The sequence below is a fragment of the Chamaea fasciata genome, unplaced genomic scaffold, assembly GCF_029207755.1.
Source record: "Chamaea fasciata isolate MVZ Bird 193981 ecotype frontalis unplaced genomic scaffold, bChaFas1.0.hap1 SCAF_14, whole genome shotgun sequence".
Classification (NCBI taxonomy): Eukaryota; Metazoa; Chordata; class Aves; order Passeriformes; family Sylviidae; genus Chamaea; species Chamaea fasciata.
Genome location: NW_027094099.1, coordinates 10,305,890 through 10,321,464, shown reverse-complemented (window position 1 = coordinate 10,321,464; position 15,575 = coordinate 10,305,890). Strand labels below are relative to the sequence as shown.

General features: G+C 41.3%; 2 protein-coding genes and 1 long non-coding RNA gene across 3 annotated transcripts; 1 reads left to right on the top strand and 2 right to left on the bottom strand.

Annotated features, from left to right (window-relative positions):
• Positions 1-289: 289 nt before the first annotated feature.
• Positions 290-7,284, bottom strand: SQOR (sulfide quinone oxidoreductase). Its single transcript, XM_066195957.1, has 11 exons — positions 7,210-7,284; positions 6,672-6,761; positions 5,687-5,935; positions 5,193-5,363; positions 4,644-4,697; positions 3,919-4,113; positions 2,846-3,055; positions 2,194-2,377; positions 1,320-1,387; positions 707-885; positions 290-522 (listed from the first exon to the last, which is right to left on the bottom strand). The coding sequence occupies exons 3-11, from the start codon at positions 5,915-5,917 to the stop codon at positions 465-467; spliced, it is 1,350 nt and encodes a 449-aa protein (XP_066052054.1). The 5' UTR covers positions 5,918-5,935; positions 6,672-6,761; positions 7,210-7,284; the 3' UTR covers positions 290-464.
• LOC136296665 (uncharacterized) lies at positions 3,073-6,678 on the top strand. The gene is made up of 3 exons (XR_010722983.1): positions 3,073-3,293; positions 6,367-6,436; positions 6,561-6,678. It is a non-coding gene; the product is annotated as an uncharacterized lncRNA (long non-coding RNA).
• A 1,140-nt stretch (positions 7,285-8,424) lies between the features above and the next one.
• On the bottom strand, positions 8,425-14,023 carry BLOC1S6 (biogenesis of lysosomal organelles complex 1 subunit 6). The gene is made up of 5 exons (XM_066196424.1): positions 13,802-14,023; positions 12,964-13,108; positions 11,805-11,892; positions 11,114-11,200; positions 8,425-10,351 (listed from the first exon to the last, which is right to left on the bottom strand). Exons 1-5 carry the CDS (start codon positions 13,866-13,868, stop codon positions 10,232-10,234), a joined length of 507 nt encoding a protein of 168 aa, XP_066052521.1. The 5' UTR covers positions 13,869-14,023; the 3' UTR covers positions 8,425-10,231.
• Between the last annotated feature and the right edge of the window lie 1,552 nt (positions 14,024-15,575).

Here is a 15,575-nt window from a genome sequence, read left to right as displayed (position 1 = left end):
AGCAGGTATACATAGAAATTTGGATTGATGTTCTTGAAAAATAAGAGACTGGAGATTTTCAGGCCATTTTACTAGCATTGAATCACTGTTAAGTCTAGTGCATGCCATTGATATTGGATGCAGACAAGTCAGTTTAGGGTCAAGAAGAAAGTTTTACATACAAAATAGCTTTGAAAATATTGATTGTCCTAGCAATTCCTGTAGTAATCCTTAGGGTAAGGCAAGATCACCTTCCTGTGCAAACACACAAGTAGTTCAAGGCCTCAGTTTACATAAAAAGCAGAGAAAGAGCATTGTGAAGGCTTTAATCCATAGTAGGAGGAAAAGTGAATTAGTGATTGATTAAAAGCTTGATTAAAAAAAATTAAGTCTGCCACATATTCCAAGAGGGAAGATATGTATTGATCCAGTGTGAGACCAGTCCCCTTCTTTGGAAGATTTTAACCAATGCTGAGAACCAGCAGTTACTTCAAGCCCAGATGCATAAGCTTCCTGACAGGAGCTGGTCCTCCCCAGTATCCCCTGGAAACAGAGAAAGTTCTTTCACATACTATCAAAAGTAGGGCTTGGTGAAAGTTTTTTTCCTGTAACTGAAGAGCTAAGCATGAGGGGGTTGTTCTGATGACAACTGAGGATGTATTCTATTCTAGCAAGCAACTAAACTAGAACAGGTGTCTCTACCTGATGGTTTTTCTCCAATACTTACTTAAGTAGTGCATTCCAATAGAGCAGAGGCATCATATCAGCTTTCATGTGGTACATGGTTGTTCTCTCCTTACTCTGGTCAATGGGAAAGGTCTCCAAAGGCTGAGCATTGTAGTCAAACTCTGCCAGAATCACCTTGTTGTAGCCCGTTACTAGTGGGCAGGAAGTATATCCATCATACTGCAATGAAAAACAGCCACTTCTCATTATTCTGACCAAAGCCTAAGGGCTGAGGTTGTACAAGCCATGGTTAACATTCACATTTCAAAATAACTTCCTAGAAAGTTTCTGCATTTACAGTGTAAATACCAGTGAAGTTGGAAGGCGATATTAAGTCACTCTATTTCAAATGTAGATCTGCTTAACAACATTGCTTAAATTAGACCTAACCTAGAACAGTAGGCCATAATGTCATTAATGGTTGGTTATTGTTACTAGTGGAACAAGTGGCCAGCAGATCTGGATGAGAGCTGGTGTTTACTCCAATAGGATCTTAGTGAGAATTTCCAGAGAACCACAGGATATTCACACACTCAGCTGCTTGCAAGACTTCCTGTGTAAGAAGGGAGAAAACATTCAAGAGAATTTCTCCCTAAGACAAGAACTGTAAGTACCTTTTTAACTGGCAACTCGTTCTTCATTACCAGAGAAATAGTTTTATCAAGGACTCCAGACTGTGCAGCTAAATAAGAAAAAGGAAATGTATTAGGACTGTTTAAGCCAGCAATTCTTGTCATTCCTAAAGCAAACAGTAGTAGCCAGGAACTCTGTTGGACAACTCAGCTGCAATTAACTTGCATGTAAATTTACCGACCCAGATTTAAAAAAAAAAAAAGGACTAATGCTTTGGCCTCACTGTTTTGAACATGCTAAAGCTTAATGAAACTTGAGCTGATATTTTTAGCCCATGCCCATTCTCTTATGATAAATTATACTTGCTCAGTCTTATCAAAGACTGAGGTTCTGTCACACTGAAGTTCTGTTTCATTAAGTACCCCTCTCTTTCATTATATCAATAACATACTGTATACCCTGGGGGGTTTTCTACTCTTATTTGCCTTTTATCAGTTGTGAGACCATACACTCGAAGTGTTTTAATAGTGGAACCTGTGGCTACAAGGCCAGAACATGTGATTTTTTGATAGTGACTTATCAGTTAGGTGACACATGCATGAAGAGCTAAGATAAAGCAGAAAGGTTCATTACTGAATGATGATATAATACAAGAATACTTCACTCATTATATGACATTCTGTCATAATGAAAAACACAAAAAATAGAATTAGTTCATCTGTGAGGCATCTGGAAGAACAGAACTGTTGGGTTAGTGGCATCAACATGGTCTGTAGCTATCTAGACCCCAGGAGACTGGTCCTGTTGAAAGCTCAAAATTGAAGTCATTACTTCAGGAGCAGCAAACTAAACAAAAAGCTTACTGTGACTCCACTCTTGTCATTTACACACACAAACATACACATGCAACTTTACCTACAGCTGCAGCAGTTTTTGATGTTGGAAGGTTGGTGCAGTCTCCAATACCAAAGACATTAGGATACTTTTTATGCTGTAGAGTCTCCTTATCTACATCCACCCAGCCATTTTCATCTGAGACAGGACTGTTGATGAGTACGGCAGGTGGCCCCATTGGGGGTGTGACATGAAGCATTTCATACTAAACAGGAAGAAAATGCATTCAATGCAATGGTTAGTCCACAGAGCAAACTCCATCTGTTGGTATAAGGCAATAAGCACAGAGTGGAGAGAGGGTTTCTTGGGTTTGTGTCTGTTTCGGATTTTTAAACAAGTATATGGAATGAAAATCTGCTCTCAAATTTCAAGTGCATCCTTTAATTAACATGAACCTTATCAAGCAACTCCATTTGGAAGCAATTTGCCTTCCTCCATACACACCTGAGACATTCCCACCGCATACAGTACTCCAGGCATCATTTCTGAGACATTTTTTCTTTTCTCCACCTTGGTTTCAAAATTTTTAATATTCTGCTAAAGTTAGATATAGTACTTTTGAGGGGAACAGCAATACACAGTGAAGCAGACTGTGTTATAACAATGTAGAATTTACCTTGCAGCACACAAGGAAAAGAAATAGAACCAAATGAGGGGTTTGAAAGCTCCTGACCTGATGAACTTCAGTCACTCCAGGTTTGTCCAAGTTTTCAAACACAGCTTCTTGCTTGTCTGCTCGAACTTCTATGAGGTTGCGCTTGTAGTTAACAGCAAGATTCCTGTCCTTTACTACTTCAAGCAGTGCATCAGCATATTTCTTAACAGCAAAAATCACACTAAGTGAGGTGTTGAACATGATGTTTGCTTTGGGACGTTTTCCTGTCTGCAGGAGGAGATCCAATTAGCCTTTTCTATTAAGGAACTGTGACAAGACAAAAGAACTGTGCTGCACTACTAAAGAGCTGATAGAACTATTCATGCAGTTCAATTACTAATGAATATTTAATTAATATTTCACAGCATGTTAGAAGGTAGACCCTTTCAGCGTGAGGTACTGAAGATACGTCACACAACTCGTGAGAAGAGATGGCTGCAAGGCACTGAGCAACTGCTGTATGCAGGTTAAATTCTTGAAGCAATTTAGTGTTAAAAAGCTTTCTGAAACCTTCACTTCTATGCATAATTCAGATACTCACCCAGTAGGGAGCTCATGAGATTTAAACAGATATGAAGCTGACACTTCCACCTGAAGTTGTCTTTTGCTTCCACTAAGCTTGCTTTAACAGCCTGTCTAAGACTCCTCCTGATGCTGAGTCAGTGTGCCCAAGGAGCAAGCATAGCCACTTTTCAGACTAGTAAACAAATAGCAACAGGTATTAAGTACTTAAAGTAACAAGAATGACTTAATTCCAGCCAGCATTATTTTGGTGCACCCTGTAAATTAGGCTGAGAACAGTTGTATCTGCAGCTCACCACAAGCAGGGCAAGCAGTTCTTTCAGTATGAAATTCTGAATTGAATTTTTGAATTCTACAAGTTTCTCTGGTTTTAAATATACGCTAAATATTTCTGTACAATCCATTTACTTGCATTCCTTATACATTAAAAATAGAAAAAGCAACTCGGTCACTTTAATAATCCTGAGTCACAACACTCTCATGTGGTTTAAAGACAATATGAAACCCTTAGAACAAGCCTTCCTTCCAACTGTGAGAACAAGCACTGGCAGAGAGGGTAAAAGACTTACTTTTCTCAAGTATGCATCTGATAAATACATGATCTTCTGAGGAGCCCCTGCACATTTCACTGGAGTATTTGGAAAAGTGAAGATAGCATTTCCTTCCTTAAAATCTTGTAAAGCTCTCCATGTTTTCTCTACTGTCTGGGCTGAATAATTGGAACCTATTTTAGGGTGATTAAAACCTTCAGGCAAGCCTTTGATCTAGGAAAAGAGAAATTCAGGTTTCAAGTACAGATTGCAAAAGTTTTGTCATCATTGACAAGTATTAAATACAGACTGAGAAATGACTATATAAGAAGTTTTTGTCAAAATGGAAGTCCATACTTACTTGCTAGTTGGTATTCTTAAAAATAGGCCTAGCAATAAAACAGGTATTTCTTTTAGAATTTAGTATATGATGTAGTAGATGTAACATTTAGTGAAATTACTTTGGCCTGCAACCCCTAAGCATAAGTCTTCAGTGCAGACCCACACCCAAGTTTTGTAGATGGAAGTTCAGAGTAAGAACATATAAAGTCACTGCCACGTCACCACAAGTAAAAATCATGTAAAAAAATTATTAAAATTTATAAGGTGAATGAAATTTTTCTGTTGTCAGTTGCAGATACCTGTATTTGCCTAGGGTAATTTTGCTTTACTAATCTGCATTCAGTAATTATTTCCCTTCTACTCCTACCTGAGTAGTGATGCTATTAAAATTAGTAAAAATATGATTACTGTAAAACAAATACCTTTTCATAATGCAGACTAATTCCAAGGGCAATTATCAGATACTTGTAAGATACCTGTTGTGTAAAGAACAAAAAGTATTTTAGACAAAGAAACCAAAGCATTACCTCAAAGTAAATTTCAGTTACCTGACAGCAACAGAGTCACAAGGAAGGATATATAGAGAGCATTAGTAACATAAGTTAAGCTCTAAGAATTCTAGTTAAAATGCTAACTGCATTATGAGTTACACACAGAGCCTTTGTTATACGCAGACCCAGCTATCTGTAGCAAAATATTCTCTCTTTTCTGTTCAGTTCACCATAAACAAGGCAAAGGCTTATGATAATAGTATTTTAAGTTGATGTTATTCTAATCTAGTTATCTATCACAATTTTTATTAGAAAAAGATTTTAGGATCAAGTACATAAGACTAATTGGGATTTCCCAGCCTCCTAAATGCTGGAGGCCTGCTCAGCAGGCAGTTCTAAGGGGATCTGCAGGAAGTGGGCACATAACTCATGACACAAAATAAACTCCTTTTTTTTCTTTTCTTTTTTTTACATTATTACCTTGATATCGTTCTCTAGCCAGACACAGTTCTTATCTGGATCCAATGCTATAACTTGAGATTTGATCCACTCAACACCCGCAGGTATTACACTTTCCATTGGACGTGCAGAAGCTGCTAGCTGCTTTGCACCACCACCAACCAGGGTCCACAGTGGCTGATAGTAATGAGTCTGAAATAAAAGTTCAAATGGACATTTCAAAACTGGTTAGAAGGACTTAAAGGCACATCACTCCAAATGGGAGCAATGTACTCTTAACGTTGTATTATTCTTAACAAAAGAAGCTGTATAAATAACCAAGCTTTTTCCATGACAAAGCTCCACGGCTGCATAAATCTCATGGAGAAGAAAGTGTCATACAAAACCTCTTGAAACATGGTTAGTTGGCTTACTTGCCACAGTTAAAAATGTGTTGCAGGAGAGGGATGAGAATCAGACTCATCACATGTAAAATGCTTTTTCTTCACAGTGCTTTACAGCAGAGGGAGACTCACCTTGCTTGGCTCAGCAACAGCCACATTTCCTGCCCCCACTTTCCTCTTCATCCGAGCACTCATGGCGATTCCACCAGCACCTCCACCCAACACAAGCACTTCATAATAATCCTTGGCAGCACACCTGGCTGCTGTGTGTAAGCCAAAGGAGCTCATCTGCATTCCTGGTTTCAGCAACCACACACAAGAACGAAGACTGGAGCAAGAAGACACTGCTCCAACTGCTGACATCTTGCATTAAGTGGAAAGCTAGGAGATAAGGAAAGGCACCAGTAACAATTACAGGAGGCAGAATTGATATTTATAGTTAAATAAAGTTCGTTTTCAAGGCAAAAATTATAATACTAAATTCCTCAAGTCATCAGGCAAGAATTACAGCTTTTTCATTTATTTACTAATTTATGTTACTTGCAGACAGGAATCTCAAAATTACACCAGAAACCTGAAATATTTTCAAGAAAATCTTCCAATGTCTGCTTCAAAAATTCTCCACTACACTAGATGTAGCTGAGCAACTCATTCTGCACCTTTCTGTGCTATCTTGACGTCCCTCATGTCTGTGTACCCTGAATTCTTTATAATGCCCCATTATTAATCCTTACAGTTACAATTTGGGTCAGAGAGGGAAAAATCTCAGAGGCATCCACTGTAAAACAAATGTTAATAATTTTATTTTACAGGTTTTCAAGATGCAAACATTTTCTTCTCATCGCCTCCCCCCCCAGTCAGAACAAAACACAGAACTCCATGGTAAGTTAGTTTCACTTTAGAAGGTTGTTTATCATCAGTGCAGGCAGCTATTTAAAAATGTGGACCTACATTCATACATCTATTTTCTGTTTCACTCTAAGGCTATTTGTTTGCATGTTTTTAGAATAAGTCTGTTTAATACAGAAGAAAATACACTTTAAAGGAATCATAGTTAAGCCTGAGCAGGAGAGCTGAGCACCTCATATCTCAGCTAGAGCCTAGAACAAACACTCACCGAAGCACGGCAGCTCATGCAGAGGCACTCGGGACAACTGCAGTTTCTTCCTCTCCGGGACACCTACCGCATGCTAAGCTCCTCAGACTGCTTACTTCATCGAGCCAGTTTGTTGAAGGAAGTTGGAATAAATAAAGTTAGAGAAGTCCTACTGGCAAGAAGTACAGACCATAGCAACTATTCGCTAAACAGCTGGCCTCAGATCAGCAGTTTAAGCATTCCACGCGTGCACGTGTGCGAGCTCGGCGGGCAGCCCCCCAGCCGGCTCCAGAGCGGGCGAGCCCCTCAGCCCCGGCCACAGCAGCCGCAAGGGACCGAGTGGCCGCCGCTGCTCCCGGAGCCGAGGGAGCCGCAGGGGGAGCAGGGCCGCCCCCCCGGGGCTGGGGCACGACCCCGCCCGCGCTCGGCGAGGCTGCAGCGGCCCGCAGGCTGCCCCGCCGGCACGGCCCTCCCGCCGCCTCCTGCTCGGCCCAAGCCGACACGCGCGCTCCCTCAGGGCAGGACGGAGCCCCGGCCCCGCTCCCGGCTCCGCACTCACCGCTCCTTGCGCCGAGCAGGGCAGGGAAGAACCCGCGCCGCCGGCCCGTGTACGGTCGGCGCCGGGGGCCGGGAACGGCGGGGCGGAGCTCGGGGCTCCGGGCGCTGCCCGGCGGCGGGCAAAGGCCGCGGTCCGGCCGGGAAGGACAGGACAGGGCAGGGCTGGCAGGGCCGGGTGTGCGCAGCCCGCGGTGGTCGCGGAGCCCCCGCGAGGGGCTGAGCCGGGCGCTCCGCTCCCTGCAGGTACCGATGGCACCTACAGCTCCAACCCCGCGCTTCCCAAAGTTTTGAAAATTCAATCCTAATCTGGCCCCGTGCAAATCCCTGATGGAAACCCAGCTGCGCATTCGGTATTGGCCTCTATCCCTGACAGCGGGCCAGAGTCCCACCCAGACACACAGAGCTGCGGGCAGCGCTGCCTTAACCTTTCCAAAGTCCAGGCAGGATGAAAGGGTGGGAGCCGCTGTGAGGGCTGGGCACACACTGCCTAACCCTTACGCTCTACTACCACATTTATCTACTCCATAAGTAACTCTTTATGAAATCAGTCAAGACTAAGTGTACACAGCAATAGAATTGCTCACTGTAGCTGTGCATGCTGATGCAAGCACACGCTTTTACATGTCAGTATCATTAAATTCATCCAATGCAGCATTTACTTCTATGCATTAAGACTTATTTGGTAGAACATCCTATGGAGATAACGAATTGTAGTTTTCACTGAAGTAATTTAAGAACACATTAATAGAAGTTATATGAACTGAACAAACTTCATCGTATATATATTTTATTAATTTCTCCCCCTCTATCACAGAAAAGTAAGTAATTTAGTAAAATTAGGTCCTTATTCATAGAAAACCCAGATCTTACCATGCTTTTATAGGAAAAGGAAATCAAGGACATTTTTATGTATGTGCATGTGATTCCTCAGGTAAGCACTGTTAGCTTTTATTCCTTTGACTGGAAATTATTCCAAATGCTGAAATGTACCAAATTTCAAAAGTATCAATTTCTATTGATTTCTTAGAATTCTCTAGTTTTAGTTAAAATAACCATGATTTTGGGTTTTTTTTGAAACAAAACAAAACCACAATTCTTTGAAAAAAACACACAGTTCTTGACAGAGAGAGAGAATTCCACTTGACTGGATTCTATATGAGGACATACAAATCAAGACATATCAAAGGAATTCAATCCTGATTTGGATACTGAAGCATCTAGTTTCATGTTATAGTTTAATGAGAACAGTTTCAATTCCCAGAATCTGATTGTGAAACTACATTACAAAATAAAATACTTAGACAACATTTAGTTATGTACATTCTGCTCCAAAAAATGGACTGTGGAAATTCTTTACATTTCTCATAGAAATACATACAAACCACAGCAGAGGCCAACAATCCACTGGCAATTAATAGCCATGAGTCAACTTCAGGGAAAAATACCTGTGGAGAGTTTTAATCTAATACTGTTTCACTAAAAGCATTTCAGTATCTCTTCAGACTGCTTTAAGTAGTTTTTTCTCCTTGCCCCAAAACAATATCCCAGTTTACCTTGCTTGTTGCCTGGGTACTTGCTAGAGTACATCTTGCACAGAAAAAGATGACAAATATTAAGAACAGGAAATTAGGAGTTCAGAAAATTACAATACAGAAAGTCCAGGCAGGTGTACACTGTGTGAGTCATCTAAAACAGAAGGAGAAGTAAAATTGACTGTGCCCCTGTGATACCTTCCTATACATATTTTATGGAAAACTTTATATAGCTTACTATTTATCTTACTTCAAAACACATCATTTACATTATTACTTGAAAAGAAACACAGATAAACTTGAAAAGAAACACAGTTATAAAATAACTAGTTTGTTAGACTGTAGGAACAAATAATTTAAAGCTCTTTTATCAGTCTAGACAACTTTTACTTTCATTTGAATGGGAGTTCACACCAAGTGCTGCAAGATAGGAATTACATTCAGAGAAATGGGTATCAACCTCCATTCCAAATTTCTCATCAGTACACACTAATAATCATCAATTTGGGTGAGGAAAGTGTAACAAAAAACCTCATATATAGACCTGAAGTGCAAATGATTCATTTGTTAAGGAAAAAACACTAAATGCAGTAGTTTTCCTACAGGTGGCTGAATTTCATATGAAATGGAAAATTTTAGTTTTTCTTATGTTTTATTTTGTCACACAAGATGAAATTACAACTTCTAATCCCACAAAAATATGCTTAGACCACACAAGGCTTCCTACAAACCATTACAGAAGCAACAGTTTCCTGGTTTGACTTAAATGTTTTTGCAAGCACAAATTCACTAATCTTTGCATTGTGCACACATCAATTTTGACAATCTTTAGTGTTCTGCTTCTCCCCTGCCAATCATTTCAGCTGGGAACTTATTCAGAAGTTACTTTAAAGCTGTTCTAAAATTACTTGATGACAAAAAAAAGATTGCTGCAATGAAGTGAACTTTTAAGCAAATACACTGTTTTCTTCAGTTCATTAGAGATGGATCAAGCGAAAGCTGCACAAGAAATTAGTATTTATGCTCAAAGACAGATCCCAACTGCATGAAACAAAGCAGTTTCAGTGAAAATGCAGCCACTGAAGTCTGGTGATGAGAACTGAACTTTCAAGAAGTATTCTGCATTTTGTCTGAAAAACATGTGCCAGTCATCAAATCTCTCAGAATTCTAAACCCCAAAAGAACAGAAGAAAACAAAAATGGATAGGTACTTACAACTATGATGCCTAGTTCTCCTATATACAAATATATATAAAATTAACTTAGATTATAATAATATCAAACTGCATAGCATTACAAAAGAAGGCAACTTGAATGGCTGAAATTAAAAAATGTGAATGTTACCAACTCTGTTATTTCCATTCTGGAATTTATAATACCATGGGGTAGACTGTTGCTAGCAACAGCTATAGCCCAGTTTAAGCAAAGTCTGTCTTAATTCCAGTGAATGTAGAAATCATTAATTCAGAGAAGTTGTTGCATGCTCTGCTTTCAGGTCCTCTTTGCAGGTTTTGCTGTTAACTGTTTCTCTCTTTCAAGTTCTTTCTCGCGTTGCTGCTCTCGTTCCAGTTCTTCCTTCTGCCTCTTTTGTTGCAGCTTAAGTGCTCTTTTCTAAACAGAAAAGACAAGAAAATAATTGTAAGTTTTATAGATATATCTAGAGTTGGAACAACAAACAAAATCCCTCCCATTCTCCCTCTCTCCAACACACCCTTCTTATAACCGAATGTAGCATAAACTGTTAATTTTCGCTTCATCCCTCCCACTTTCAGCTTATTGTTCAGAAATGGGAAGTTTGTGATCTACACTGGGAAAACAAACTGGAGCCCCTTCAGTCTCACTAAAAGTCGTCCTTTGGGTATACCTGACAAGGTTCTTACCACATAATTTACTGCCTCCAAGAAAAGAAATTCTCTTGTTGAACACACTTAAGGATTAATCTTGCCAGAATGTAACCAGGTTGTTTCTATAGCATAAAACCAGTGAACTTATGCCACTGTTAATGGTACATTAAACAGAAGGAGAAATTCTTACATTTGTGATAATCTAGTTTCCATTGAAATGAAACTGAAACAACAAAGAGAGCTACTTAGAATGGAGTAGACTAAGCAACAGAACAAGGCAAGATTCTTACACCACCTAAACATGACGATGGCACTGAAAGAGTAGTTCAGATGTGTAAGTGGCTTGAGGAACATTAGGAGCAAGTGAAAGGATAAAAACATACATGGCTTGGAGATACTGAAAACATCCTTTTAAGATAAATTTCTATTTTAATCAGAATTTTCAGCATGCATCCAAAAGAAAAATTAGAAGTCAATAATACCTAAGTAAATATCTGTATTGGAAAGTAAAAATATTTATCCCACTTACTTTTAACTTTGATGTCTTCTCGTGCAGCATCATCATTTCATTTCTAATATTCACTAACTTGTTGTGATAGTGTTTAGCTTCTGAAAACTTAAAAACCATAACTGTTAAAGCAGTGACTGCCAAGTTAGAATAGTTGTTTTATAAAGCTACACAGGAAAACAGCAATCAAAAACAGTGATTACCAGAACATTTGATAATGGAACAAACAAGTTCAAGTTTATATATAAAATTTACATATCAGATATATTAATATAGAAAACTACTACATCTCAACGGCACACACAGTATTCTACTGAGTGAAGATTCACAAAACAGAACAAAAATATTACAACTTTATGCACCATACGCGAGTGTTTCATGCACCCTCCCTGCTAGTCTGGGGAGGTGCACAGAGAGCCCATGCTGGAGCCCCAATCCTACTGAAAAAACATGTACATTTGCTTTTCCTGCTGGCTTAGAACAACCAGTCTCACCAATGCTGCCTGACTGAGCCTGCACTCTCTTCCTGCTGCCCTCCCTATTTAAGGGAAATATGCTGGTTCCCATCCCCTCCAGCAGTTTGCCCCTAATATCTGAGCTGGTTTTCTTTCTGTAGGTCATTAAGAACAAAGAAAAGACACAAGCTGCTAGTAATGCTTCAGCAAGAAAATCTATGCTAATCTAGAATTTAAAAGGCATTACTGATACTTACCAAAGCATTGATATCAACAATGGAGTTACACTCTTTGAATTTTGAAATTTCTTGTTCCAATGTTTCTAGCAGTACCACTTGGTTCTGTCTAAAACAAAAAAAAAGATGCATAAACCCAAAGTAAAGCACCACATATGCATTTTAACCAGCCCTTTAAATAGACTTTTAATCAAAACAGTATCAATACACACTTCCCAATACCAGATTCTTCTTATGCATTGCTAGGTGATTTCAATAAAAACCTGAGCTAAAGACTTTAGAAAAATCCAAGCTGCTATTTGTTGCACAAATTCAGCTGGCATCACACAGCACATGGATATCCAGGATAAATATCCCAAAACCCCTGAAGAGACACTCTCCAGGTTGCAGTGGTTGACTGGAAGGAAGAACAATTAGCTCTTGACTTTCCACTTGGGTGCCTCTGTGTGTCACGATGCAGAACTAAGTTATTTCTGTACAGAACTCATGTGGATTCCTGGTGATTATTAAGGATCTCCATCCCACACAAATCAGCTCAAGTCCTTCCAGACAAAGGCTGCCCTTGGCAGGAGCAAAACCACATCATGCGTGGTGAAACCCAAACTAAGGTACCCCGCAAAACCTGAGATGGATCTGTGTAAAGCTCTTTCCAGTATCTCTGTATCCATGCCAGATCTGGTCTGCATTTGGAATCAACTACTCTCAGTTATCAGTGAGGTATCAGTGCACAAAGAACTCGTATCTGCTTAGCTCCTTACTTGTATTTTTCAAGTGTATCGCAATACTGTTTAGAGACTGAACAACAAACGATATATCTCACTACAAGCTGCCCTGAATACAAACTGCATGTCTCCAAGCAAAATAAACCCAGCTTTTACCACACTTTTCCACTACAGAAGTGAATAAGCATTTAAGAAATCTATGTCTTCTGTTCTGCCTGGCTTAGGGGATTTTAGTCTTCTGCTGTTACACATTCTCCAGCCATAGTGCTCAGAGGCTACACTGCAGCTTATACACCCCCTGGTACTCCTACAGATCACTGAATTATTCAGGCTGCTCGAGCCAGGATACAGAAATGCTGATAAACTATATTCCAGTTAAAGGGAGCTGGCACATTATATTGAAAGAGCAGCAAACCCAGCATGCATGTGTATGAAGTTGGTTTCAAAAATCTGCTTACGTAAGTTCCTGCAGTGCTGATTTTGATCGCTGCAGATCAGGCAGATAGTGGGAAATCAATCCTTCAGCGAGCTGCTCCACAGCTTTCTCATCTATTAAAGGCAGATCTTCTACAACTCCTTCATCTGGAGATGCATCACTGGCACCTACACCAAAGAATGGCAAGGCTGAGTGTGACAGGTCAGCACACATTTCAAGTTTCACCTAGAGCAACTATATTTTCCTTTTCAAAAATTAAAAGCATTAAAACACATTAAAATTCTCTGCGCTTTTCCAACCAAACTGGACATTCACCTTCCTCCTCTTCTTTATTACTCCCTTATTCTCAGTCCTATATCACAAACTTCCTGCTAAACCCTTTTATGTGAACAGCAGCAGAAGAGAAAGGGAAATATATCCGTTCCACAGGTATCTTAAAAAAAAAATAAATTGAGTACGCCAGTCCACTGCAGAAAAAAATGTGCAACATCAGTGTTCTGACTATGAATCAAGAGTACCTAAACATTAACAGCCCCCAACCTTTGCTTTCAAAGTCTGAGAATAAGCTAGGCTATGGAAGGTCTTCGCCTGTCACTCAAACCACCAAGAGTTCATGCTGAGCTCCAAGAACTGAACTTCACAGCCTGTAAGTTTCGTATGGACATGCTATGATTATTTTTTGTCCGCAGCGCTCACGTTAGACAAAACCCCTTTAACCTGCAGGCCCCCGCCACGCGAGAGAACGATGCGGGAGGCAGCCCCTGGCCTCCGAGGGCGCCCTGCTCTGACCCGGCCCGGCGGCGGCTCCAGCCTCTCCTCGCCTCTCCCGGCACCCGGGTCCCGCCCGTCCCCTCACGTACCCAGCGAGCGCTCGGGGTCGCCCGCGGCCGCCGCCTCCTTCCCGTCCGGCCGCTCCGCGCCGCTCATGGCTGCGGCTCCCGGCGCCCTCCGGCAGGGCAGAGCGGGGCACGGCAGGGCAGGGCCGCCCGAGCCCGCGGCAGGCGGGTCCGGCTGCCCTCACCGAGCGGGCCGGCCCGGCGCCCCCCGCCCGGCGCCCCGCCGCCGCCGCACCATGGAGCCGCCGCCGCCGCCGCCGCCGCGCTCCGGGCCCGGGCCGCGCGCGGAAGTGACGCGCCGTGACGGTGGCGGCGCTGGGTGACAGCGCTGGCAGCCAGCGCGGCCGCGGCCGCCCGCGGGCCGGTGTCGGTGTCGGGCGTGCCTGGCTCGCCCGGAGCGGTCGGAAGCCGCCCGGCCCCGGGGCTGAGCCTCGATGTGTGCGGGTCCAGCCCCGCGGAGACCCCGCTGTGCTGCAGGGGCCCGACAAAGCGGAGGTGCGATGGCTCCGTCCCAGCGTGCCGGGGGACGGGTCTTTTCAGGAAATGCAGGTGCAACTATAGAAACTAATGAAGGACCGCTCAGAAAGGTTTTTTTAATGCAGTATTTTAATATATCCCCAAACCTTAAAGATTAAATTAAATTCAAGCAGTCTCCCTAATGCTCTTCAGAAACAGATCGAGACAAAAAGGGGCTATTGAGGTGATCTGTCAACCTTAACACTAACATTTCTAACAGCAAGATTGTTGCAAATTCATTTGCATTTTTCGTCAAATGCATATTCTCATTAACTTTTGCTGACAAATATGTCACTATTCCATCATCAGATTAAAAACTTACCCATTTTTCTGCTTTTTAAAAGAAGCAACAAGAAGTTGTTAATTAACTCAGACTCAAATTCTTAATTCCAACTGGTTAGCAATTTTACTTAAAAGTTTCTTTTGGTAGGAGGGACAACCCAGTTTTGTTGGAAGTTTCACTGGGAAAGACTTCTCAGTTTCCAGATGGAATTTCTAGTAAGAACAAGTGAGATAATGACTCTGAAATTGTCTCACTTGGGATGTGGGAGTTTCAGATTTGTGCTTCTGCTTTGCCTGTTCCAGGCCTTCCCACGTCTTGCAGAAATAGACTAAGGATTGGAATGGGAAACTGGTATCTGGTTTTCTAGACGAATTAAAATTTAACTGTTTGGCAACCCAAATGTTCCAAGAAAGAGAATGATAGAAAACTTTTCTTGTTCCTTTTCGTCTGCAAAATGTCTTCTGTTTCACAGTAACTATTTCCCAAGTGCCTATGTATGTAATACTGTTAATACCACATAATCACGTTTCATTTTCATTTTTTGTTGTAGCAACTGTGTTCAGAAAACTTTAATGCAACACTGCCACATGCATTTTGGATTTTATGGTTGCAACTGATTTAAGTAGTTACATATATTGTAACCATGCCCCACCCTAGAAATGTGAGTGCAAATGGAGTTAAGTTAGCTTGAATTGTATTGCAAATAGGATGTTTTAAACCATCAGCTTTGGACGTGCCACATGACTTCAGGGACGACAACATGAAAAGGAAGCACTCCACATTAACAGGTAACCTCTTAGAGGCTCTCTGTCCTCCTTAAGTAAATGAGATTATAGAAAGAGCAGAGCCTTGGCTGTTACAATGAAGAAATTGAATGTAGCAGAGTGGGACAAGTGGTTTCGTTCAAGTACAATGTATGAGTCAGTCCTTGACTTGACAACACTTCTGGTCTTAGTTATTCAGTAAAAGGTGAGCTGGCAAACCTTGGTGCACTGGTTT

What these genes read in the sequence shown, in the direction of transcription:
- SQOR (XM_066195957.1), bottom strand. Translation starts at nt 5,917, where the DNA reads ATGTCAGCAGTTGGAGCAGTGTCTTCTTGCTCCAGTCTTCGTTCTTGT. An exon ending in TTAGTCTGCATTATGAAAAG is followed by an intron (nt 4,114 to 4,643) that starts GTATTTGTTTTA and finishes CTCTTTTCCTAG; the next exon opens with ATCAAAGGCTTGCCTGAAGG. An exon ending in AAAAACTGCTGCAGCTGTAG is followed by an intron (nt 1,388 to 2,193) that starts GTAAAGTTGCAT and finishes TTTCTTATTTAG; the next exon opens with CTGCACAGTCTGGAGTCCTT.
- BLOC1S6 (XM_066196424.1), bottom strand. Translation starts at nt 13,868, where the DNA reads ATGAGCGGCGCGGAGCGGCCGGACGGGAAGGAGGCGGCGGCCGCGGGC. An exon ending in CGACCCCGAGCGCTCGCTGG is followed by an intron (nt 13,109 to 13,801) that starts GTACGTGAGGGG and finishes TCTTTGGTGTAG; the next exon opens with GTGCCAGTGATGCATCTCCA. An exon ending in TTGTTGATATCAATGCTTTG is followed by an intron (nt 11,201 to 11,804) that starts GTAAGTATCAGT and finishes ATGGTTTTTAAG; the next exon opens with TTTTCAGAAGCTAAACACTA.